The sequence below is a fragment of the Schistocerca americana genome, chromosome 2 (genome assembly GCF_021461395.2).
Source record: "Schistocerca americana isolate TAMUIC-IGC-003095 chromosome 2, iqSchAmer2.1, whole genome shotgun sequence".
NCBI classification, from domain to species: domain Eukaryota; kingdom Metazoa; phylum Arthropoda; class Insecta; order Orthoptera; family Acrididae; genus Schistocerca; species Schistocerca americana.
This window is the reverse complement of record NC_060120.1, coordinates 736,861,138-736,887,397: the sequence shown is the minus strand read 5'-3', so window position 1 is coordinate 736,887,397 and position 26,260 is coordinate 736,861,138. Positions and strand designations below refer to the sequence as shown.

General features: G+C 41.7%; 1 protein-coding gene across 1 annotated transcript in view; it reads right to left on the bottom strand.

The window, feature by feature from the left end:
- Positions 1 to 25,607, bottom strand: part of LOC124596385 — a 132,328-nt gene extending 106,721 nt beyond the window's left edge. The window contains exon 1 of the mRNA XM_047135507.1: positions 25,487 to 25,607. Within this exon, the coding sequence (XP_046991463.1) occupies positions 25,487 to 25,555 (69 nt within the window). The 5' untranslated portion in view covers positions 25,556 to 25,607. The remainder of the gene's footprint in view (positions 1 to 25,486) is intronic.
- Positions 25,608 to 26,260: the final 653 nt, after the last annotated feature.

Genomic DNA, 26,260 nt, shown 5'->3' with positions numbered 1-26,260 from the left:
TGAAAAACTACTTTGTGTCTTGCTCACAATCATTTCCCATTTCTATATTGAAGCCCCTACAGATAGCAGTTTTTGATTTAGATTTTAACAACTTTTCCATTATTGATTCAAATTTCTCAAAGAAAGCACACATGTCACCACTTGTAGAGACTTACAACAATTAGATTATGATTTACAAGATTTACACAGGTGAATTCCCCATCCATTTCGGAACAATACGGGCTAATATCAATTTTTCTGAATATTGTCCCCTCTTTAACAAAAATGCCTGCCCCCTGCTCCCATTTTTTTCGCTTCCCGACACATTACATCTGCAGCAACATATCCCTGAGGTATAAAGCAATCTACCTCACTACTCCTCAGCCGGTGCTCTGATATACAAACAACATTTACTTTCTTATCAATGCAGAAATGCTCCAGTTCCAACAATTTATTCCTAATGCTACATAAATTCACTTGCATCACAGTTAGTGTTTTCTTAATATGACAAAGTTTTTTAGTTATATTCTGTGTCATGTCCTGTACTTTGACCTGGTGAGGTTCCAAAAATCCTTGAGAAGCTTCTACATTTCGATTACTTTCACGATTTTTATTTAGAGAAGATATTTTTGATTTGTCACCCCCTACATACAGTATCAGTTTCCCTTATTTTTAATTATTTTACGAATATCAACGAGCATTTTACTAAAAGTCATTGTACCAAGTCTATTTAAAAGAACACCATCACTACCCTTGGCATTTGTCACTTAGGAATATGTTTGGGTCAACGAAAATTGCACCAAGTTCATCACACTGTTCCCTGATGCCACTGTTTAAATTGTTTATGTGAATATTACTCACCGATCTTCTTTGTAAAATTCCACTGATTACCAGTCTTGAGCTTGTATAAACAATTTTGGCACAGCGAATTACGTTTCGTGTTTCATTTATTATTTCTTCCTGGCTGTTGCTTCATAATGAAGTTGTCCCTGCATGTATTACAATAGCTTTGAAATTTGTCTTAGTACCACTATTATTTCTGGAGGTAGAATCATGCTTTTTGATATTTTTAAAATGTTTTGTGAGTTGATGAGGTTGAATGCCAAGGCGAACATCGACATCACAGTTCGGAACTACCACATTTTTCAGTATGGAGTCGCCAATAACGAGAAATGCATTTTCGTCAACCTGTTTCGATGAGATACCGGTATTTTAGAGTTTCTTCTTTTGCTGTTGTTGTTGTGGTCTTCAGTCCAGAGACTGGTTTGATGCAGCTCTCCATGCTACTCTATCCCATCTAAGCCTCTTCATCTCTCAGTACCTACCGCAACTTACATCCTTCTGAATCTGCTTAGTGTATTCATCTCTTGGTCTCCCTCTACGATTTTTACCCTCCACGCTGCCCTCCAGTACTAAATTGGTGATCCCTTGATGCCTCAGAACATTTCCTACCAACCGATGCCTTCTCCTAGTCAATTTGTGCCACAAACTTCTCCCCAATTCTATTCAATACTTCCTCATTAGTTATGTGATCTACCCATCTAATCTTCAGCATTCTTCTGTAGCACCACATTTCGAAAGCTTCTATTCTCTTCTTGTCCAAACTATTTATCGTCCATGTTTCACTTCCATACATGGGTACACTCCATACAAATACTTTCAGAAACGACTTCCTGACACTTAAATCAATACTCGATGTTAACAAATTTCTCTTCTTCAGAAACGCTTTCCTTGCCATTGCCAGTCTACATTTTATATCCTCTCTACTTCGGCCATCATCAGTTATTCTGCTCCCAAAATAGCAAAACTCCTTTACTACTTTAAATGTCTCATTTCCTAATCTAATTCCCTCAGCATCACCCGACTTAATTCGACTACATTCCATTATCCTCGTTTTCCTTTTGTTGATGTTCATCTTATATCCTCCTTTCAAGACAGTGTCCATTCCGTTCAACTGCTCTTCCAAGTCCTTTGCTGTCTCTGACAGAATTACAATGTCATCGGCGAACCTCAAAGTTTTTACTTATTCTCCATGAATTTTAATACCTACTCCGAACTTTTCTTTTGTTTCCTTCACTGCTTGCTCAATATACAGATTGAATAACATCGGGGAGAGACTACAACCCTGTCTCACTCCCTTCCCAACCACTGCTTCCCTTTCATGTCCCTCGACTCTTATAACTGCCATCTGGTTTCTGTGCAAATTGTGAATAGCCTTTCGCTCCCTGTATTTTACCCCTGCCACCTTGGCCGGCCGAAGTGGCCGTGCGGTTAAAAGGCGCTGCAGTCTGGAACCACAAGACCGCTACGGTCGCAGGTTCGAATCCTGCCTCGGGCATGGATGTTTGTGATGTCCTTAGGTTAGTTAGGTTTAACTAGGGGACTAATGACCTCAGCAGTTGAGTCCCATAGTGCTCAGAGCCATTTGAACCATTTGAACCAGCCACCTTGATAGAGAGTATTCCAGGCAACATTGTCAAAAGCTTTCTCTAAGTTTACAAATGCTAGAAAACTAGGCTTGCCTTTCCTTAATCTTTCTTCTAAGATAAATCGTAGGGTCAGTATTGCCTCACGTGTTCCAACATTTCTACGGAATCCAAACTGATCTTCCCCGAGGTCAGCTTCTACTAGTTTCTCCATTCGTCTGTAAAGAATTCGCGTTAGTATTTTGCAACTGTGACTTATTAAACTGATAGTTCGGTAATTTTCACATCTGTCAACACCTGCTTTCTTTGTGATTGGGATAATTATATTCTTCTTGAAGTCTGAGGGTATTTCGCCTGTTTCATACATCTTGCTCACCAGATGGTAGAGTTTTGTCAGGACTGGCTCTCCAAAGGCCGTCAGTAGCTCTAACGGAATGTTGTCTACTCCGGGGGCTGTCAAACTCTTCACGCAGTATCGTATCTCCCATTTCATCTTCATCTACATCCTCTTCCATTTCCATAATATTGTCCTCAAGTACATTACCCTTGTATAGCCCCTCTATATACTCCTTCCACCTTTCTGCTTTCCCTTCTTTGCTTAGAACTGGGTTTCCATCTGAGCTCTTGATATTCATGCAAGTGGTTCTCTTATCTCCAAAGGTCTCTCTAATTTTTGTGTAAACAGTATCTATCTTACCCCTAGTGATACTCGCTTCTACATCCTTACGTTTGTCCTCTAGCCATCCCTGCTTAGCAATTTTGCACTTCTTGTCGATCTCATTTTTGAGACGTTTGTATTCCTTTTTGCCTGCTTCATTTACTGCATTTTTATATTTTCTCCTTTCATCAATTAAATTCAATATATCTTCTGTTACCCAAGGGTTTCTACTAGCCCTCGTCGTTTTACCTACTTGATCCTCTGCTGCCTTCACTACTTCATCCCTCAGAGCTACCCATTCTTCTTCTACTGTATTTCTTTCCCCCATTCCTGTCAATTGTTCCCTTATGCTCTCCCTGAAACTCTGTACAACCTCTGGTTTAGTCAGTTTATCCAGGTCCCATCTCCTTAAATTCCCACCATTTTGCAGTTTCTTCAGTTTTAATCTACAGATCATAACCAATAAATTGTGGTCAGAGTCCACATCTGCTCCTGGAAATGTCTTACAATTTGAAACCTGGTTCCTAAATCTCTGTCTTACCATTATATAATCTATCTGAACCTTTTTGTGCGTAACTGTTTTCCAAGTGTATTTGTTTACAGATTTTCCACTCGGTAAGTCCTCTGCGTCTTTTTTCACTCAAATTTGCACTTGAGAATCGTCCTTGTTTTGTATGTACTTGACAAAGAATCTCCACACGCACTAGAAAGTGTTTCATTTGCCGTCTTTGCGTTTGCTTCTTTCAGAGATTTAATCTCCTTTTTCAGAGATCCAATATCACTTTGTAGCACTTTTATTATTTCATGTCTCTATGTTCTGTCTCTCAGAAAAGCTGTTCAACGCTCACCTATGATACAAACAGTTTGAAATTGCTGCTGTAGATAATTTGAAAGAAAAATTCACGAATAATTAAAGTAATGATGAAGCCGTATCATATTGGTACTTAAGTTGACAAACTTAGCCATAGCTTTACTCCGATAGCATTTAAATACAGACTAGACTCTGACACAGAACTTACGGAACAGAAGATCAAGTGATGCCCAGTAGTAGCATAGCTGTAGAGCGTTTGAGTCTGAGTCCAAGTTTCTGCCAGTAGTTGGCACTGCATTCGCAAAGAAATAGAAGATGATGGTGAAAGGGAATTCAAATATCGAAGATGGTGAATACTGGCAAATTTAAAAATAGAGGAGGCACTGGCAGGAATTTCAAAAGTGAAAGATAGAGCATTAAACATTTCAAAGAAACCAAGATGATGGAACTAGCCCAGTTGTGCTATTTAACCCCTCCCCTCACCTCTCCCCATCTTTGCCCATCCTACTTGACCAATCATACACCAGTATTTTGCAGTCCATTAAAATGAAACAGACAATCACAATGCAATCCTAGAGCATCAATATTGGCCTTGCTTGAAAGAATTCGAACGACTTAATTTTTTTTGCCATGTTCGTAAGTATTTATATAAAAATTTACATAAACGGTGTACTTAGCAGTATTTCCACATTTCAAAGATACACACACACATACAATGTTTGTACCATGAACTTACAGTTTAAGGGGCATTGGTGAAAGTACAAAGTTCGATCTGTGTACCATATATAGTGTAGGGCTGAACAGACTCTAATATTATTTGTAAGTAGGCTGTTTAGGTTTTTTTTATTGGTAACGCCACGTAGCGCTCTGTATGAAAATCACTGGCTGTGCTGTGTGCAGTCTGTGGCTGGTTTGCATTGTTGTTTGCTATTGTAGTGTTGGGCAGCTGGATGTTAACAGCGCGTAGCATTGCGCAGTTGGAGGGGAGCCGCCAGCAGTGGTGGATGTGGGGAGAGAGATGGCGGAGTTTTGAGAGCGGATGATCTGGACGTGTGTCCATCAGAGACAGTAAATTTGTAAGACTGGATGTCATGAACTGATATATATATTATGACTTTTGAACACTATTGAGGTAAATACATTGTTTGTTCTCTATCAAAATCTTTCATTTGCTTAATATGCCTATCAGTAGTTAGTGCCTTCAGTAGCTAGAATCCTTTATTTAGATGGCAGTAGTGGCGCTCACTGTATTGCAGTAGTTCGAGTAACGAAGATTTTTGTGAGGTAAGTGATTTGTGAAAGGTATAGGTTAATGTTAGTCAGGGCCATTCTTTTGTAGGGATTATTGAAAGTCAGATTGCGTTGCGCTAAAAATATTGTGTGTCAGTTTAAGCACAGTCATGTATAATTTTTCTAAGGGGACGTTTCATATTTTACACATCTAAATTTTTGTATGATGCTTGTAAAATGTCACAATATCCAAGTCTAAAATGTATGCAAAAATATTTCAGCAACATAAAAAATTTATTGTTTATGTAAATAGTCACAATATTATTTCCCTCAAATTAAATATTTTCAGACCTAAACTGTTATATGTTGCTAGTCAAAAGTCACTATGTTCTTTCCAGAACTAAAATGTCAGCAAAAAATACGTCAGCAACAAGAAATGTGATGCATACATCAAGTGTTACAATGTTATTTTACACACACAGAAACACGCACACTTGCATGTATACCAGATTCAGGTACAGTGTGCCAAACCATACATGTCCTGTGAGTGTGGGCCGCGGCTCAGTCTGCCTCGGGTTTGCTTGGTCCTCCTTGGAAGTATCCAGACCGCCATGACAGTCCATTTAGTACTGTGGTTACGCGTTTTCCGGTCACCACTCTTCACTGGTGAACAGGACCAGTGCGTTTTTCAAGGACACTGATTTACCAGAGGGGGTCATCAAGAAATTGTCACCACAAGGGCCTGTACTGCAAACCCTAAGGTCTACAAAAATGGGGTGCCGATTCGCCCCATAGTCGGCAGTGACAGGGCTCCCTCATATTTGCTGGCAAAACAAATGGCAGAAATACCAAGCACTTATGTGGTTAAGTGCCCATAGCACCTCCGCAATTCTGTGGATTTTGTGAATAGCTTCAGCAACTTCAGACTAGCGACTCAGATATCCCAGTGAGTCTTGACGTCGTTTCGTTATAAACCAGAGTGCCTCTATGAGTTATTATAAATCACTGGTCAAAAGTTGACAGGAAGACCACCGATCTTTCAGGCATGTCCTCACCTCCACATAGTATCTGTTTAATGACGAAAACTATGAATAAACGAAAGGAGTCGCAATGGGCAGCTCACTCTCGCCTGTACTTGAGAATTTGTATATGGAGCACTTTGAGGAGTAGCCATGATATTATCCAAATGGAAACCCATCATCTGGCCTAATGGAAGGGACAAACTCGCAGAATTTCTTGTACTTCTGCATTCTCTACATCTGAACATCAGATTCGCTATGGAAACCGAAGCAGAAAGAAGGCTACCATTCACTAACGTCATGATCAAGATAAGAGCTGACGGCACCCTGGGGCACAGTGTGTATCGGGAGAAAACGCATGTAGTCCTGTATTTGCTCTCAGACAGCTGCCACTATTCTGCACAGATACACAGGGTGTGCACCATCTCAGACCCAGAGGGTCTGCCCCAAGAACTGATATAGCTCAGAACTGTGCTACTCAGAATGCCACATAAGGTGCGCTTCCACCCCACCACTTCAGTATAACCTGCGCTGTACTGAAGAAATCAAAGTGGAAGAGGGATCCACTGCCTTTATACCATACACTGGTGTAATATCGGAAAAAACCAGATACATACCGAGAAAGCACTGAATAAAAACTGTATTTTGCCCGCCCAATAAAACACGGACATTGAGGGGAGCGTTAAAGTTGACCTCGGTTTGCGGAAGGCTGGGTTATATCAGATTCCGTGCCAATGTGGAAATACACACATTGAGGTGACAAAAGTCATGGGATAGCGATACGCACATATACAGATGGCCGTAGCATCGTGTACACAAGGTATGAAACGGCAGCGCATTAACGGAGCTGTCATTTTTAATCAGGTGATTTTTGTGAAAAGGAGTCCGGCGTGATTATGATCGCACGACGAGAATTAACAATCTTTGAACCTGGAATGGTTGTTGGAGCTAGACTCATTAGACATTGCTTTTCGGAAGTCATTAGGGAATTCAATATTCTGAGATCCAAAGTGTCAAGAATGCGCCGAGAACACCAAATTTCAGGAATTCCTTCCCACCATGGATAACACAGTGGCCGATGGCCTTCATTTAACTACCGAGAGCAGTGGCGTTTGCGTAGAGTTGTCAGTGCTAACAGAGAAGCAACACTCCAAGAAATAACAGCAAAAATGAATGTGGGACGTACGACGTACGTATCCATTACAACAGTGCGACGAAATATGGCAGTAATGTGCTAGGGCAGCAGACAAAAAACGCGTATACCTTTGCTAACAGCACGACATCGCCTCAGCGCCTCTTGTGGGCTCGCGATGATAACAGTTGGACCCTAGACGACCAGAAAACCGCAGCCTGGTCAGATGAGTCCTCATTTCAGTTGGTAAGAGCTGGTGGTAAGTTTGCATGTGGCTCAGATCCACGGAGCCATTAACCCAAGTTGTCAACAAGGCACCATGAAATCTCTTGATGGCCAAATAATGGTGTGGGCTATGTGTACATGGAATATACTACATCTCCTGGTTATGTTCAGCTGCCTGGAGACCATTTGCAGCCATTCATAGACTTCATGTTCCCAAACAAAGACGTGATTTTTACGGTTGACAATGCATCATGTCACCGGGCCACAGTTGTTCGCAACTGGTTTGAAGAACATTCTGGATAAAATTAGCGAATGAAATGGCCATCCAGACCGCCCAATACAAGTCCCATGGAAAATTTATGGGACATAATCGAGAGGTCAGCAACACTTTCGCAGCTAAGGAAGGCTACAGAGACAGCAGAGCTCAATATTTTATTTCTGTAGGGGGCTTCCAACAACTTGTTGAGCCCATGCCACGTCGAGTTGCCGCACTACGCCGGGCAAAAGGGTGTCCAACACGATAGCAAGAGGTAGCCCAAGACCTTGGTCACGTTTGAGTATACTGGACAAACAGTGTCCACAATCGAAGATTGATGCCGAGAACACCAGCAGTACATTCAGCTAATGTATTCCAGCAAGTCGGCGGTCGCAGTGCAGTCTTTTCTCGAGAGCCATGCGATGGAATGCGAACGTCCTAGGACTTTAGCACAGACTTCGAAATGCTGTGGCAGCTTCGTTAGGAAAACCATCCATATAGCATCGAATAAGCGAACCACATAGCTTGCAAAACTGCAAACGGCTGCCGTTGGCTGGGAGCCAACCAGCTCGCCAAAGGCTTATCACTGATGCAGCGACTTAGGAAAGAATTTGAGAAAGTATCTATTATTTTATTATTATGTAGTATTCTGTCTAGTGGCAGGTCCATGTCTTCGTTCGGAGAATTTCTGATTCCACTGTTCCCTGTCTTCAGCTTCTTCCTTCTGTCTGTTGTATCTACTTCCATCTTTCATGTCGTCCAGATGTTGAATTCTTCTTCTTCCTCGTCCTGCGTTTCCTCTGAGTTTCCCTTCGATGACATCATGTATGAGTCCCTCGTGTCTAAGTACATGTCCAATCCAGTTGGCCTTTCTCTGAAGAATTGTACGCAGAATACTTCTCTCCTACTCTTCGCAGTACATCGTCATTTTTTATGCGATCTGTCCACTTGATCTTTTCCATTCTCCTCCAGCACCACATTTCTAAGTATTTTTTCTCCTTCTTTCTCATGGTCCATGTCTCTGCTCCATACAGTGCAATGCTCCAAATGTTGCACTTTATCAGTTTTTTCCTAAATGCCAAACTCAACTTGCTGGTCAGCAGTCCTCTTCTTGTTGAAAACAGATTTGGCCATGGCGATTCTTGCTCGGATTTCGTTGGCGCAGTGGGCATCCTTTGTGATAAAACTTCCCAGGTACTTGAACTGATTAACATTTTCCAGTTCCCGATTGCCAACAGTTATCTTCAAGTGTTTCTCACGTTTTGATATGTGCATGTCTTTTGATTTTTTGATGTTGATTTCCACGCCGTATTTTCTTCCCGTTTCCACCAAATTGTTCATCATGTGTTGCAGCTGTCTCTGATTTTTGGCGAGCACTACCAGGTCGTCTGTATACTTGTATGCATTGTATGCATTACCCTTTGTCCCAGGAACAAGTTCCTTAAAAGATGAGACTTCCTCCTACTTTGAAGTTTCCGCATCCTTTTAGCGCTTCTCTCGCCAGCATTTCTCCATACAGGTTGAAGAGACTTGGCGACAGACAACATCCTTGTCTCACTCCACTTCCTATTTCCACACTGTTCGTTTCTCCATAGTTCAGTCGTACCATTACCCTTTGTCCCAGGAACAAGTTCCTTATAAGTCTCCGATCTCTCCATTTGATTCCTGTTTCCTTAAGGATGTTGATCAATATATTCCAATTGACTCTGTCGAAGGCCTTCTGCCAGTCTATAAAACAAGCGCAAACTTCTTTGTTAACGGCCAAAACTCTCTCTGACAATATCCTCGTCATGCCAATGGCGTCTCTAGTCCCTTATCGACATGTATTCGAAATGGTTGGTGCAGATCTCAAATATAGTAATAAAATAAACATTACAGTTCACGAAAAGAAAAATATCCAGTGAGGAAATGGAAGAGCCGACTAAGAGGCAACGTTCACAAATTTCAACAAAGGCTGCAAAATTAATTGGTCGGATCAATGGTGCCAAGGCTTTCTAAAACGTTTACAGACTAAATTTTCCATTATCGGCTATCAAATTACACTAAAATCTATTTAAAATATGTTCTGCAAAAATTCGCACAACATAGCTATAAGAAGCGATCGAAAAGCTTCTGTTTGAGTGCGTTCTTGCAGCGCATAGGCAACGTAGCACAATTCCGATGCAGATACACACTAAAGAGCCAAAGAAACTGGTACACCTGCCTAATATCGTGTAGGGCCCCCGCCAGAACGCAGAAGTGCCGCAACACGACGTGGCATTGACTCGACTAATGTCTGAAGTAGTGCTGGAGGGAACTGACACCATGAATACAGCAGAACTGTCCATAAATCGGTAAGAGTACGAGGAGGTGGAGATCTCTTCTGAACAGCACGTTGCAAGGCATCCCAGATATGGTCACTAATGTTCATGCCTGGAGGTTTGGTAGCCAGCGTAAGTGTTTAAACTCAGACCAGTGTCCCTGGAACCACTCTGTAGTAATTCTGGACGTTTGGGGTGCCGCATTGTCCTGCTGGAATTGTCCAAATCCGTCGGAATGCATAATGGACATGAATGGACGCAGGTGACCATACAGTATGCTTACGTACGTGTCACCTGTCAGAGTCGTATCTAGATGTATCAGGGGTCCCATATCACGCCCCACACCATTACAGAGCCTCCACCATCTTGAACAGCCGCCTGCTGACATGCAAGGTCCATGGATTCATGAGGTTGTCTCCATACCCGCACACATCCATCCGCTCGATACAATTTGAAACGAGACTCGTCCGACCAGGCAACATGTTTCCAGTTATCAACAGTCCATTGTCGGTGTTGACGGGCCCAGGCAAGGTGTAAAGCTTTTGTGTTGTGCAGTGATCGAGGGTACACGAGTGGGCCCTCTACTCCGAAAGCCCATATCGATTATGTTTCGTTGAATCGTTCGCACCCTGACACTTGTTGATGGCCTAGCATTGAAATCTGCAGCAATTTGGGGAAGGGTTGCATTTCTGTTACGTTGAACGATTCTCTTCAGTCGTCGTTGGTCCCGTTCTTGCAGGATCTTTTTCCGGCTGCAGCGATGTCGGAGATTTGATGTTTTACCGGATTCCTGATATTCACGCTACACTCGTGAAATGATCGTACAAGAAAATCCTCGCTTCACCACTACCTCGGAGATACTGTGTCCCATCGCTCGTGCGACGACTATAACACAACGTTCAAACTCACTTATATCTTGATAACCTGCCACTGTAGCAGCAGTAACCGACCTAACAACTGCGGCAGACATTTGTTGTCTTATATAGGCGTTGCCGCCGCAGGCAGGCCGTATTCTGCCTCTTTACATCTGTCTGTATTTGAATACGCATGCCTGTACCAGTTTCTTTGGCACCGAAATGTAGGCAAAAGATCAATGTGGCTTTCGTGTCTTTCCGACATGTGTATGGTAAATGCGGAAACGTGAACTATGGCGACGTTATTACTAAATGCATCCAAACAGGACCGACATTTCTTGACTGCCGACGGACATACACCGGCAGACCTCCACCGGAGAACGAAAAATGTGTATGGGGCAGCATGTATGTCGAAAACCGCGCCCGGGGAAACTGCGACAAGGGGTCTGCTGCTTCTTGATAACGCACGTCCCCATATCACAAATGTCGTAACGCAGAAGTTACGCCAACTTAAGTGGGAGACATTCGAGCACAGCCCTATAGTCCTGATATCCTTCCATACAATTACCACGCCTTCGGCCCCTTATTAAAGGCCTCCGTCGGATGTGCACCAGCCAGTTACGAACTACTTCAAGCAGCAGGACACGTGTTTTACTAAACGGGTATCTTCAGTCTGGTGCGTCGTCGGTGGAATGATTACATCAGTGCTCACGGTGATTTTGACTTACTGACATGCCGTGCTACCTTCTATCAGAAACTTTTTGATCACCTCTTATAAAAGAAAGAGAAACTGACCAAACGTGATTTTAAAAAGGAAGTCTAGATCCCCCGTCTTAAATTCTCCGTTTTTGAAAAAAAGGAGAGAATTAAGTTTTTAAAAACTTTCTGCCACTTTTCCCTTCGGATTTTTCTCACCATCCGCCATCTTGAATTTTTTAATTTCGCACCACCGACTGACTACTAGTGGTGCACCACAGTTACGTCGGCGCCGATTTTTTACAGCGCAGTTTTACTGTACACGGTACACTTAAACCACGGCGGCAAGCCAACAGCTTACAAACTTAACCGTTTCGGAACCCTTGGCCCGAAAGCCAATGATCATGCCCCTTTGAAAGTCAGATAAATGACTCCGTAGTATTACAACTACTGCAGTGTTAACCCGGTGTCCCCCGTCCCCCCTCCCCCTTATTCAGGGTGAGTCACCTGAAACTAGCACTGCAACTGTTGCGATAGTGGAAAGTGCTACTGATGTACGGTTTTCACAGAATGGATTGGTAACCAGGGACTCGTATAGTTAGCCCATTAACACATTCTAATAATACTTAGAAAGTGTATTTTTGTAAAAAAAAATACACTTCTTTAATTGGAACAATGCCTATTGACATTGCCGGCCGTGGTGGAGGAGCGGTTCTAGGTGCTTCAGTCCGAAACCGAGCGACTGCTACGGTCGCAGGTTCGAATCCTGCCTCGGGCATGAACGTGTATGATGTCCTTAGGTTAGTTAGGTTTAAGTAGTTCTAAGTTCTAGGGGACTGATGACCTCAGATGTTAAGTCCCATAGTGCTCAGAGCCATTTTGAACCTATTGACATTAACAGACTAAAGGTAGGGTAAATTAGAATGTCAGTGGTGTTTCTTGTAGGATTCCAGTGTGAGTTGTTTACGAGATATCGTATTTTGAAAAGTTCCCAGACCGACACTCGTACAATGCCTGTAGTAGCACACAGTAAATAACAACACAAGTGCATATTCTAGTTATGCGGATTCCGGTCAGTAAGGAGACAATTGTCCATCAGAGGTTGTGTTCAAAATGACCACAGGCAGCGGCAATGCATGCTTCCAGTCTGGCACTGAACGACCGCTGCACGTTTCAGCAGTGATGTCCGTGATACGCAACGTAGCACGATTCCGATGCAGTACACACTAAAGAGCCAAAGAAACTGGTACACCTACCTAATATCGTGTAGGACCCTCGCCAGAACGCACAAGTGCCGCAACACGACGTGGCAGCCTGCAGTAATACTTCGTTGTATAGCATCAGGTGTAGTTGGTATGTCCTTGTAGACAGTGCCTTTCAGCTTTCTCCACAGAAAAAAAACCTGTAGGCGTCAAATCCTGGGAACAGGGCGGCCAAGGTACATGTCCTCTGTCTCCAATCCAACGATTTGAAAACAATTACTGAAGACATGTTGCAGTACTTGTGCATTATGGGCTGAACAACCATCATGTACGTACCAAAGGTTCCTCCAAGACTGCAGACGAACGTCTTCTACCATCCTTGGAAGATAGTCTAGGGTTACCAGATTTCGGAATGCCAAAAAGAGGACATTTTCCATATTTTAGGGTGAAAACAGAGGACACTTTCTATTTCTTAAATTTATTACATAAGAAAAAAAATGAAAACGTTACACACATCTCACCCACCTACGTATTTTTCATTTGATTGAATCTTTTTTAAAAGTTCCTTTTCTTGACACAAATATTTAAAAAAAGTTCCTTTTCTTGACATAAATATTTAAAAAAGTTCTTCCAATTCAAATTTCTAAAATTAAATTTCATCATTACAATCCCCTTTACAGTGTCAATAGTGAGTCTATTTCTCTCCTTTGTCCACTGTGCCTCTATTAAGGAGAACAACCTCTCCACACAATCATTATAGGCTGGCAACGCGAAGAAGAATTGTGCAATTTTAATTAACTCACTAAACTGTTCCTCACTGGTACACGACTCAACATACTTGTACCACTTCTTATGGGTCGGTTCTGATTTTCCATCATATGTGGCTATTAATTTTTTTAAACTGGAAAACTGATCAAAGCACTTTTCATCGTCAATTTTAATATATTTATTCAACAAAAATTTGATTGATTCTCCCACGTAAGACCAAGATATATCTGAAAAATCGAGCCACTTAAAACAAGAAAATTCACAAAATGGTTCCATCCACATACTCAGGTACTCCAAACATCCTTCATAGAGGGTACCAACATGGCACTTAAAATCCTTCACCTTGAGAGCATAACCATAATTTTCCTTTGAAACAATCTTTCTTTCACACTCAAAGATATAAAATTTTCATCTTTTCTGTGCTGAAGAACACCACGAAGGGAATCCAGTAGATTCATGACATCGATAAGGGAGTTTTCTGCCTTTTCTAAGATACTAATATAATTATGAAAAATGCCAACTAAAGATTGGATATGCCATAGATATAGCTCATTGATAGTGTCGATAAAAAAAATTCTTTAGGACTGTTGGAGGTTTGTTTTGTGACAGAAAGAAGGATTTCAGAGCGGGAAACATCTCTGTAAGTCTCTGAATGGCTGGAAATAGTGACAGCCATCGAGTCTTGCTATGGCTGAGAAGTTGTTGGTACTCTATTTTGAAAAAATTACAAAATTTCTTTAGTGACTCTACATGGACAGTGTATATCGAAAAATGATTATATATTTTCATTACTAATCCTCGTAAGTCAATTTCAAAGAGGTCAGTTCCTTGCTGAATGTAGTTATTAAGAACATGAGCAGGACATCCCCCTCCAACCATTACCTTGTTAAGTACCCTCTTTAGATTAACAAATACATTATTTCCATCACCTCTTTTAATGCCACCAAACATTGTGTTGCAATTATCAGCACCAAACGCCACACATTTGTCCTTAATTTTAAACTTGTTAAGCGTATCAGTGATATATGTTGAAATAGTTTCTGCAGCTTCATTTGGTCTACTTTCAATATTTAGAAGTTTAATTTGCAGTCCTCCATTCCTGTGATCAAAGTAATGAACTATAATGGGGATCATTTTAATATTCCCATGGTTGCTAGCATCTGTCGAGACACCAACAAAAGGAATGCACTCCAGATCTTTCATGATGCATTCTAGTGAATGAGGTGCTAGGACTGAATTCACTATTGCTTCAGTTTTGGTACGTCCACGCGAGATTTTTGATGATATGGACGAGTCATGGAAAATTTCTCTCAACAGTCCGCTGGTACAGTCCATAGATTTGTAACTGCTGTGGTGAAACACAGTATGGTATGCATGAGTTTCTTCAGCAGCACTTACTTTGGTGTCCAGTTCAGCACAGGGTTTTGTAAAAAAAATTACTCACTTTACCTGATGAACTTGAACCTCTAACACACTTCATATGTTTTTTCTGTTTTCATGTACACTTCTAGATCGCTGGTGCCGTGATTTCCTATAGATACATAGGTGCCTGGGCAACAAACCATACATTCTGCTTCCCATTGAACTCTTCCAGGACGAAAGCTCGGATATTTTTCTCGGAGTTTATCCGTAAATACACACTTCCTCTTTGGCATGATGAGAAATTATCTTAAACAAAAGTTAAACAAAGAATGATCAATACGTATTGTTCAGCTAAACCATGAAAAATTCTTCACTTACAAAACTTAACTATAATTCTGTGCCATAAGCTATATTTTGAAATTCACGAAACTTGCCGAGTAAGCTGAATACGGAAAGTAAAGATGCAGCTGGATGATCAACAAGTTCGCTAAAACACGTGTGTCACACAACAATAAAGAGCACGTTGACAATCACAGCGACTAATGACCTCAGCAGTTGAGTCCCATAGTGCTCAGAGCCATTTGAACCATTTGACAATCACAGCTATGCTTTGACCATAGATACTACCCATGGTCGAAGCAGCTATCTCGAAGGTAAAAGATACATAATTTTTTCGATTTTGTGAATGTAACAGACCGAATTTAAGCTAATAACAAATGATGCAATTCAACGACCGTAGTAAAAAGTACATAAATTGTTGACGATACGAGATGAAAACAAAAATCAAAAGATCTTCATTCCCAAAACCAAAAAATGCAGACGTCAACAGAAATCGCAAAAATGTATGCGGACGCTACATTTCACATCGAAAATGAGGACATGTCCGCGTAAATGCGGACGTCTGGTAACCCTAAGATAGTCTGTTAGCAGGCTGCGATATCTGACAGCGTTCAGTGCTCCGTCCATGAAAAACTGGCCTATGAGCTGATGGTTCACTAACACACACCACACGTTTACACTTCATGGACGCTGACGTTCCACTTGACGAAGCCAACGGGGTTTGTCAACAGATCAACAGTGTACGTTTCGACCGTTTACCAGGCAATGATTGGTAAATGTGGCTTCGTCACTAAGGATATACATGATGCTTCTGAAGTATTTTGTCGTTCCTGCCTCGGGCATGGGTGTGTGTGATGTCCTTAGGTTAGTTAGGTTTAAGTAGTTCTAAGTTCTAGGGGACTTATGACCTAAGATGTTGAGTCCCATAGTGCTCAGAGCCATTTGAACCATTTCATTTTGTCGTAATGCCCATGTACAGAAGCTAAACGATTCTCATAATAGTTTGCACGTAGCTCTTGATGGAAAGATACACTCTCCATGCACCACGAGCATGTCGGCTTTTTCTACATTGGTAAATTCTGTCGTCGATTCACAACCTACTGCTTGGACTGTCACACAAACTAATTAGCAAGTCGCAATGCACTTGAGGAATATACGAACACGCTGTAAGCAAACATAGCCTAGCGACTACTCAGATTGAATGGCACAAACATGTGTCGGTGTGGAAACTTTGGGCAATACGGTGTCTAGTAAAAGACTCGCACTAGAGTCCTGCAACAAACACTGCTGACATTTGAATTTACCCTTATTTTACCGTTAATGTCAATAGACATCGTTCTATTTGAAAAAGTGTTTGTCTGCACAAAAAAATACACTTCATAAACTTTATTACAACCTGTTGATTGGTTAATAACACGAGCCCTCGACTATCAATCCAGTCTGTGAAAACCGTGCATCAACAACACTTTCCATTTCCAAAACACCTGCAGTGCAAGTTTTGGATGATTCACCCAGTATATCCTTCACTGCCACTGCTACCATCTGCTGTCTGTGAGTGGTTATTGCACGTTAACAGCCAACATAGGCGGTGTTCACATGTGTAAGAAAGTTTTCACACAATATGTAAGTGTGCAGTTCACTTAAGTGCATATGATATTTCTTAGATTATTGTAGCCACTCAGCACCAAAGAGAAAATAAATTTACAATACTTATTTAATGCGCTGAAGATTTGCAGAAGTCAGGTTTTACGTAACACTCTCGCTATTCGACGTTATTGTTAATATACCGACATCAGTCGGATCTACAAACATATTTATTTGGAGTAAAAGCAGTTGGCCACAAATACACTCTTTAGGCTATTCTTAACTTAAATTTGCCGGCCACGGTGGCCGTGCGGTGCTAGGCGCTCCAGTCCGGAGCCGCGCTGTTGCTACGGTCGCAGGTTCGAATCCTGCCTCGGGCATGGGTGTATGTGATGTCCTTAGCTTAGTTAGGTTTAAGTAGTTCTAAGTTCTAGGGGACTGATGACCACAGCAGTTGGGTCCCATAGTGCTCAGAGCCATTTGAGCCATTTTTTTAACTTAAATATAAACAGCGGGTGAATGTCTTACGGCTGATGGCAAGTTACAGAAAAAATTGTGGTTTGAACAATGGAAGTAACTTTAAATCACTGTAACGATTGGTCATATTTTTATTAATGATTCCATAAACCGAGCCAGTGGTTTGAAAACGTTATACATTATGTACGATAAATTTGATTAAGGTATAAATATACTGCCAACGGCCTTGCCGCAGTGGTTAACACCGGTTCCCGTCCGATCTCCGAAGTTAAGCGCAGTCAGGCTGGACTAGCACTTGGATGGGTGACCATCCGGTCTGCCGAGCGCTGTTGGCAAGCGGGGTGCACCCAGCCCTTGTGAGGCAAACTGAGGAGCTACTTGACTGAGAAGTAGCGGCTCCGGTCTCGGAAACTGACATACGGCCGTGAGAGCGGTGTGCTGACCACATGCCCCTCCATATCTGCATCCAGTGACGCCGTGGTCTGAGGATGACACGGCGGCCGGTCGGTACCGTTGGGCTCTCATGGCCTGTTCGGGAGGAATTTTCTAGTTTTTTAATAAATATACTGGAAAACTGTCGTCACTACCTCTGTTTCTTTGCAGAAGGAATCAGTAGTCAATACCTCCATTTCTTTGAAGAGGCCTCCGCTGGATATTCTCGAGTTCACACCACAAATATTTCGTATTACACACTTTTTTTCGGAAAACTTCAGCTTGCCTTAAAGTTATCCCATATGACGTTATGGAATGAAAACAAGCAAACTATGCTAGCTTTTTATTAATACAGTGCAGGACTTCAAAAACGTAAGTTACACTCTATTACGGCAGGCCGCGCAACTTATTCTGAATGCTGCACAATTGTCACTATGTGACTATGAAACAAATCCCGTTTTTGAAAATGGTTCGTATGGCTCTGAGCACTACGGGACTTAACTTCTGAGGTCATTACTCCCCTAGAACTTAGAACTACTTAAACCTAACCAACCTAAGGACATCACACACATCCATGCCCGAGGCAGGATTCGAACCTGCGACCGTAGCGGTCGCGCAGTTCCAGACTGTAGCGCCTAGAACCGCTCGGCCACGTCGGCCGGCACCTGCGAATGTTTCACAAACAACATGCAATGCCATATCTACTCGCAGTAATCGCTCCTGGATATCTGATGATTGATAAATTCCAAATCGCGTCATATGAGCAATAGAATCATTTGTTCGTCTTTTACCATCGCGGCCCAGTCAGCTTGAATGCAGAACTACGGCTGCTTTTAATTTCAAGTTTGACATCGGACAAGGAATGACAACAGAAACATTTTTTCGTCCGATATAATTACAAATTAACGATTTAGAGCTTTTTTGTTTTATTTGTATTGTAAAATTTTATTTCTTGCCAAACTTCATCATTGTAGATCAATAGGAAGTACCTTATACTTTTGGATGAGTGAGTTTGCGAGTGTGAAAACATGCGACATAAATGGTGGTACTTTTCGATTGCATTGACTTAGAAGCTAACGTTTGTTATACCAGCAAAGGACTATAGACCTTAATATGTGACATAAATTTCAACTTGGTACTTCTGTCCGTCGCTGACAAAAGGGGTCTTAACAGACGGACGAGTAGACAGACAGTCTGATCACAAATGAGAAAAAGATTTTTTTCCTGTTATATAACAACATATTTACAGTTTTCGGACTTTCTCCGTAGGTTGTACTGTGAAACTTTGCTTCTTGCCAAATATGATGATTGTAGGTCGGCGGAAATACCCTATAGGTTTTCATGGGTGAGTGTGCGAGTATTAAAATATGTGACATAAATGGCCGTTTCTTTGGATTGCATTGACTTATAAGCCTCGAGTTTTTACAGCGCCAAGTGACCATAGACCTTAGTGCATGATATAAATTCCAGCTTGATACGTCAACCCGCTCCTGAAAAAACGGTTTTTAACAGTCAGATAGGCAGACAGATAGACAAGACAAACGGGCAACAAAGCGATCCTATACGGGTTCCGTTTCCATCGATTCAGGCACGGAACCCTAAAAAGAACGAACAGAATCTGGGTCACTGTTTATGGTTATTTGGATTAGCAGTTTCGACCTTTGTTACGGGCTATCCTCAGACCCAGTATCTAATAAAAAATCAGAAAGTATTACGATTCAGGCACGGAACCCTAAAAAGAACGAACACAGTCTGGTTCACTGTTTATGGTTATTTGGATTAGCAGTTTCGACCTTTGTTACGGGCTATCCTCAGACCCAGTATCTAATAAAAAATCAGAAAGTATTACGATTCAGGCACGGAACCCTAAAAAGAACGAACACAATCTGCGTCACTGTTTATGGTTATTTGGATTAGCAGTTTCGACCTTTGTTACGGGCTATCCTCAGATCCAGTATCTAATAAAAAATCAGAAAGTATTACGATAGTACAAAGCTGAGTTTTAAATGAATCTTCATCCCGATTCGCTTCCCAATAATTAGGTTTGATTGCATCATCAGGTATCCGCGCCTGGTAGCTCAATGGTAGCCGGCACGGTAGCTCAGCCTGTTCGGTCAGAGGGTTAGATGCCCTCTGTAATAAAAAAAAACTGAGTTAATGTACCCACGAGGAACTTCAACAAGCGTCGTGGGACGTCCGCCCCGAACAAATAGAACGAACAATAAGGAACAAAATGAGATCAACCCCCAAAAATGTGGTCAGCGCGACGGAATGTCATGCCTAACGTCCAGGGTTCCATTCCCGGCTGGGTCGGAGGTTTTCTCCGCTCAAGGACTGTGTGTTGTGTTGTCCTTACCATCATCATTTCATCCCCATCGACCCGCAAGTCGCCGAAGTGGCGTCAACTCGAAAGACTTGCACCAGGCGAACGGCCTACCGGGCAGTAGGCCCTAGCCACACGGCATTTCCATCATTAGGTTTTACTTTTATTTTTGTTCAAATGTTTGAGCGCATCGGAAACAGGACTCGCTAGAAATTACATAATCGACTTTTGTCCGAATTTTCATAGCCAAAGGAAGAGTCGTAAATAGTAAATATAGGATATCAAATTGTTGTGAGGTCTAGTTTTTCAAAAGGAGATTTAATTGCTTGAAAGTAATCAGGAGAATTAAAAAATTGTAAATGATCTGAGGGACAACTGAAATATTTCACGAACAGCTGCTGTTAGCTGTGTAGAACTAATGTCAAAAAATATCAAACCACACCAAAAATTGAAACTTCTCTGCTTTCTCTTGAGCTACAACTCTTAATAATAACAGAACACTAATCCGTATTTAAATTTATTGCATTACGTGCTTCCTGAACAAAAGTTGAAAATAAAAAACGGTCGCATGTTTTGCGAAATGATTTGTCTAAAACAAAGGAATATTATATAGTAGAGAAACATTTGACGCCCCTTTGACTGACGCTCGAACCCGTGTACAGCAAATAAGATGCATACTAAGAATTTAAAGTTCGATGTTTAACTTGGAATCTTATAACTCTAAAGAGTAATAGAATATACTTGTGCAGTGGAATTTCAGTTAGTACTCTCCCTACGCCACTAACGTGTTAGCATCTCAGGTGTTGTACATAGTTTGGAACATCATTCAAAGGCGCGTCAGATGTTCCTCTATCTGTTTTATTTCCAACTTTTAGACAAACCATTTCATAAAACAAATGACCTTTTTTCAAATTTTTATTCATTTGTATACAGCCTCTGAATTTTTCATGTCAGCTTACTATGAGCAGTGTACTATTGTATCCGTTTCTCTTCTTTCACTAGACGCTGGATCTGAGGATGATCTGTACGAAAGGCCGAAATCGGTGATCCAAATAAACGTAGACGGAATCTGTATAATTCATTACATAGGAAGCTTACCTCCGAAAAACGCATTTAGTTTATCACAGCACTTTACTGTCGTCCAGCCGTTACCTTTAATTGTTAAAAATAGAAAAAACACCAACAGCTGGTTCCATGACTTCGTTACTAATTTGAACTACTTTCCTCTAAATATGTTTGAAACTCTGAAATTTTAAGCATGGCAGCAGTCAGCAACTGTAGAACTGAGGATACAGTGGAGGTCATACATCCAACTAGCTGCACGTCAAAATTTACTAAAACCTTTACCTAGGTTCCGACAGATATAAAGCTGTCTGCCTCAAGCAATAACGCGTGTCACATATTGCATGAAAAGAGAAACTAAGTCACAAGACTTAGTAAACAATAAAATTATCCATATAGATGCAACGACATAGCCATAAGGTTGGATCATTTTTGCTATTGACTAACACTTACGGCTGTGTCCAGAATGAGATTTTCACTCTGCAGCGGAGTGTGTGCTGATATGAAACTTCCTGATAGATTAAAACTGTGTGCCGGACTGAGACTCGAACTCGGGACCTTTGCCTTTCGCGGGCAACTGCTCTATCAACTGAGCTACCCAAGCACGACCAACGCCCCCTCCTCACCGCTTTACTACCTCCAGTACCTCGTCTCCTACTTTCCAAACTTCACAGAAGCTCTCCTGCGAACCTGAAGTTTGGAAAGTAGGAGACGAGGTACTGGCGGAAGTACAGTTGTGAGGACAGGGGTAGCTCAGTTGGTTGAGCACTTGCCCGCCAAAGGCAAAGGTCCCGAGTTCGAGTCTCGGTCCGGCACACAGTTTTAATCTGCCAGGAAGTTTCACTTGTGGCTGTGTTTATATGGCTGTGTTTATATGGATAACTTTATTGTTGACCAAGCCTTATAACTTCGCTTCTCTTTTCACGCAATACGTGACGGGTTTTGTTTGTTTTGCTTTGTTTTGTTTTAGGGCGCAAAATCATCTAAGATCATACGTGCCCATGTCAGAACCGTAGAATACTAAGACAAAAAAGGAGTTAAAAGCGACTACACGTTAAGCCCAATCGACAGAAGGAAAGCAGGGGCTTCTCTTCGAGAAGGTTTAAGTAGTTCTAAGTTCTAGGGGACTGATGACCTCAGATGTTAAGTCCCATAGTGATCAGAGCCCGAAAAACAGACTAGTTATTAAAATAGCACCACACTGAAGACTATTCCTATAGCTCTGAATATTTTAAGAACGTCTAGTTACCCATAGTCCGAAGTATGACACTCCTTCGTGTTATTGGAAACCGTCGGTGATAACGCCCTCCACCAATCCAGACTCTGTGCTGGCTGCCTTTCTGTTACCGGCAGTCCTGGCGGGTTATCAATCATTGTGAAACGTGTGCGTAGCCCTATTGTCGGATCAGGTGCACTCTTTACTGGCGGGGCAAGACCCAAGCACTTCGCATGGTTACAAAAGAAAAGTCCTACAGGTTGACGTTGATTATCAGGAGCATACTACTCGAATCACGGCTGTACATCAAACTAGTGATGTCATCACTAACAATATAGCATCTACCTCAGTGTGTTCATAGCAAAAATATAGAAGCTGTGAGCATCGCCGCAAGACCCAGAACTATCAGACATTTTTCCATTGTCAAAACTGACGGTGGATCTTATCTCACGTGATGGGTCGACAGTTCATTTCCTTCGTAATGTGCTTATCTGTGAACAGTAGATATGACTTGGTGGGGCTGCATCATAATATTCTCAAATAAAGGTTACTTCTTGAACTGACATCAACAAGCTCCCCAATTCATAAAAATTTCGTCTCACATTTCAACGTCATTAAAACTGCCATTATCTCTTAATAGAAGTGCTTATTTAAATGTTTGTTCTGTGGTTAGTACTAGGACCGCCGGCCTGAAGTGTGTACTGTTACTTACCAAACACTTCGCATAATCAACTACCTTGCTTCCAGTCTTCTGTTACAGACTACGGCCTTCTTGAGCTCCGAACAAATAAACAACCGGACTATTCTCGTTACGATGGCAATCGTTGTGAGCACTGATACAAACATGGGTCCTGACACTACACTACTGTGTCTGTCGATGTCATGATCTGGAGACAGCGTATGTGTGACTTTGAACTTGAAGCCCAAGCATCAAAACCGATACAGGGATTAGTGAACACAGGGTTGTCGTAGCGAGACTGAATATTGTAATCTCCAAATCCTCCAAAAATAAACGAAAAATATACCTATTCAAAAAATATGATAAAAATTCACTTGACGCCTTCCTGAGAGACAATCTACACTCATTCCAAATTAATAATATAAGTGTAGACCAGATGTCGCTTGCATTCAAAGAAATAGTATCGGCAGCAGTTGAGAGATTTATACCAAATAAATTAACAAACGACGGAGCTGATCCTCCTTGATATACAAAACGGGTTAGAACACTGTTGCAGAAACAACGAAACAAACATGCCAAATTTAAACAGACGCAAAATCCCCAAGACTGGCGATCTTTTACAGAAGCTCGAAATTTAGCGCGGACTTCAATGCGAGGTGCCTATAACAGTTTCCACAACGAAACTTTGTCTCTAAACCTAGCAGAAAATCCAAAGAGATTCTGGTCGTATGTGAAGTATGTTAGTGGCAAGAAACAATCAATGCCTTCTCTGCGTGATAGCAATGGAGATACTATCGAAGACAGTGCTGCCAAAGCAGAGTTACCAAACACAGCCTTTCGAAATGCCTTCACAAAAGAAGACGAAGTAAATATTCCAGAATTCGAATCGAGAACAGGTGCCAACATGTGTAACGTAGAAGTAAATATCCTCGGAGTAGTGAAGCAACTTAAATCAGTTAATAAAAGCAAGTCTTCTGCTTCAGACTGTATACCAATTACGTTCCTTTCGGAGTATGCTGATGCATTCGCTCCATACTTAACAATCATATACAACCGTTCGCTCTATGAAACATCCGTACCCAAAGACTGGAAAGTTGCACAAGTCACACCAATATTCAAGAACGATAGTAGGATGAATCCACTTAATTACAGGCCCATATCATTAACGTCGATATCATTAATGTCGATATGCAGCGGGATTTTGGAACATATATTGTGTTCGAACATTATGAATTACCTCGAAGAAAACTGCTACTGACACACAGTCAACATGGCTTTAGAAAACATTGTTCTTGTGAACCACAACTAGCTCTTTATTCACATGAAGTATTGAGTGATACTGATAAGGGATTTCAGATCGATTCCGTATTTCTGGATTTCCGGAAGGTTTTTGACACTGTACCATACAAGCGGCGTGTAGTGAAATTTCCGTCTTATGGTACATAGTCTCAGTTATGTAACTGGATTTGTGATTTCCCGTCAGAAAGGTCACAGTTCGTAGTAATTGACGGAAAGTCATTGAGTAAAACAGAAGTGATTTCTGGCGTTCCCCAAGGTAGTGTTACGGGCCCTTTGCTTTTCCTTATCTATATACACGATTTCGGAGACAATCTGAGCAACCGTCTTAAGTTGTTTGCAGATGACGCTGTCGTTTATCGACTAATAAATTCATTGGAAGATCAAAACAAATTGCAAAACCATTTAGGAAAGATATCTGAATGGTGCGAAAATTGGCAGTTGACCCTAAAAACGAAAAGTGTGAGGTCATCCACATGAGTGCTAAAAGGAATCCGTTAACCTTCGGTTACACGATATATCAGTCTAATCTAAAGGCCGTAAAATCATCTAAATACCTAGGTATTACAATTACAAACAACTTAAATTGGAAGGAACACATAGGAAATGTTGTGGGGAATGCAAACCAACGTCTGCGTTTTTTTGACGGGACACTTAGAAAATGTAGCAGATCTACTAAGGAGACTGCCTACACTACGCTTGTCCGTCCTCTTTTAGAATGCTACCGCGCGGTGTGGGATCCTTACCACATAGGACTGACGGAGTACATAGAAAAAGTTCAAAGAAGGGCAGCACATTTCGTATCATCGCGAAATATGGGAGAGAGTGTCACAGAAATGATACAGGCTTTGGGCTGGACATCATTAAAAGAAAGGCGTTTTTCGTTGAGACGGAATCTTCTCACGAAATTCCAATCACCAACTTTCTCCTTCGAATGCGAAAATGTTTTGTTGACACCGACCTACATAGGGAGAAACGATCACCAAGATAAAATAAGAGAAATCAGAGCTTGCACGGAAAGATATAGGTGTTCGTTCTTTCCGCGCGCTATACGAGATTGGAATAATAAAGAATTGTGAAGGTGGTTCGATGAAACCTCTGCCAGGCACTTAAATGTGATTTGCAAAGTATCGATGTAGATGTAGATGTACGTGACTCACGTGAAAGAGAAGATTGGCGACGGTGACCGTGGCGTAACAGAGGATCAGGCTGGATGCGAGCGCCAGCATTGCTCAGGGCTCAATGCGAGCTGATTTGGCCGGCGGAAGAGGAGCTTCACACTTGGTAAAGGGCCTTAATTTATTTTAGATGTCAGCTGTAGATATTGGCCGTACATCCGGAAGTCACGGGCAACGCAACAGCGTAAATCGTTGTCCTTTTGTGACTTTTTTTCGTTCGCGTGACTATAATGGCCTTCAGTAGCTGCACTTGTCTCTTTTGGCCGCTTGCTGCAAAAATCGTAATGTTCATTAGAAAAACGTTTTTTAGTAGCAACCATGTCATGATACACCGCTTTAGTGGCATGTTACCAACGACATTACTTTTATAGCGTTATTATTTCGTGACTGGAGGTTTCATTGGATGGCGTCCACTGTATACGTGGTGCCACACTCGAGGCTTCTGCTGCCCCGCCTTATCCTCTCCCTTGCAATTTGGTTTATAATTCAAGTTATATTTATCTATTTTTATCTACTGCATCTACATTGTACCATTCTTATTTCATTCATATGATTGCGTGGTGTCCATTCTTTCGGACATGTTAACGCACCTGCCTAGTAAGCAGGAGATCCCGGGTTCGAATACCGGTCCGGTACACCTTTTCACTCGTCGCCGCCGATTCCGCGTGAAGTCTCCATGCTGCTGACATCGGTAATCCCTTCCCCTTCCTTTCCTGCCTCCCCGCCCTCCACCTTCAATTTACATTCTTACCTGTA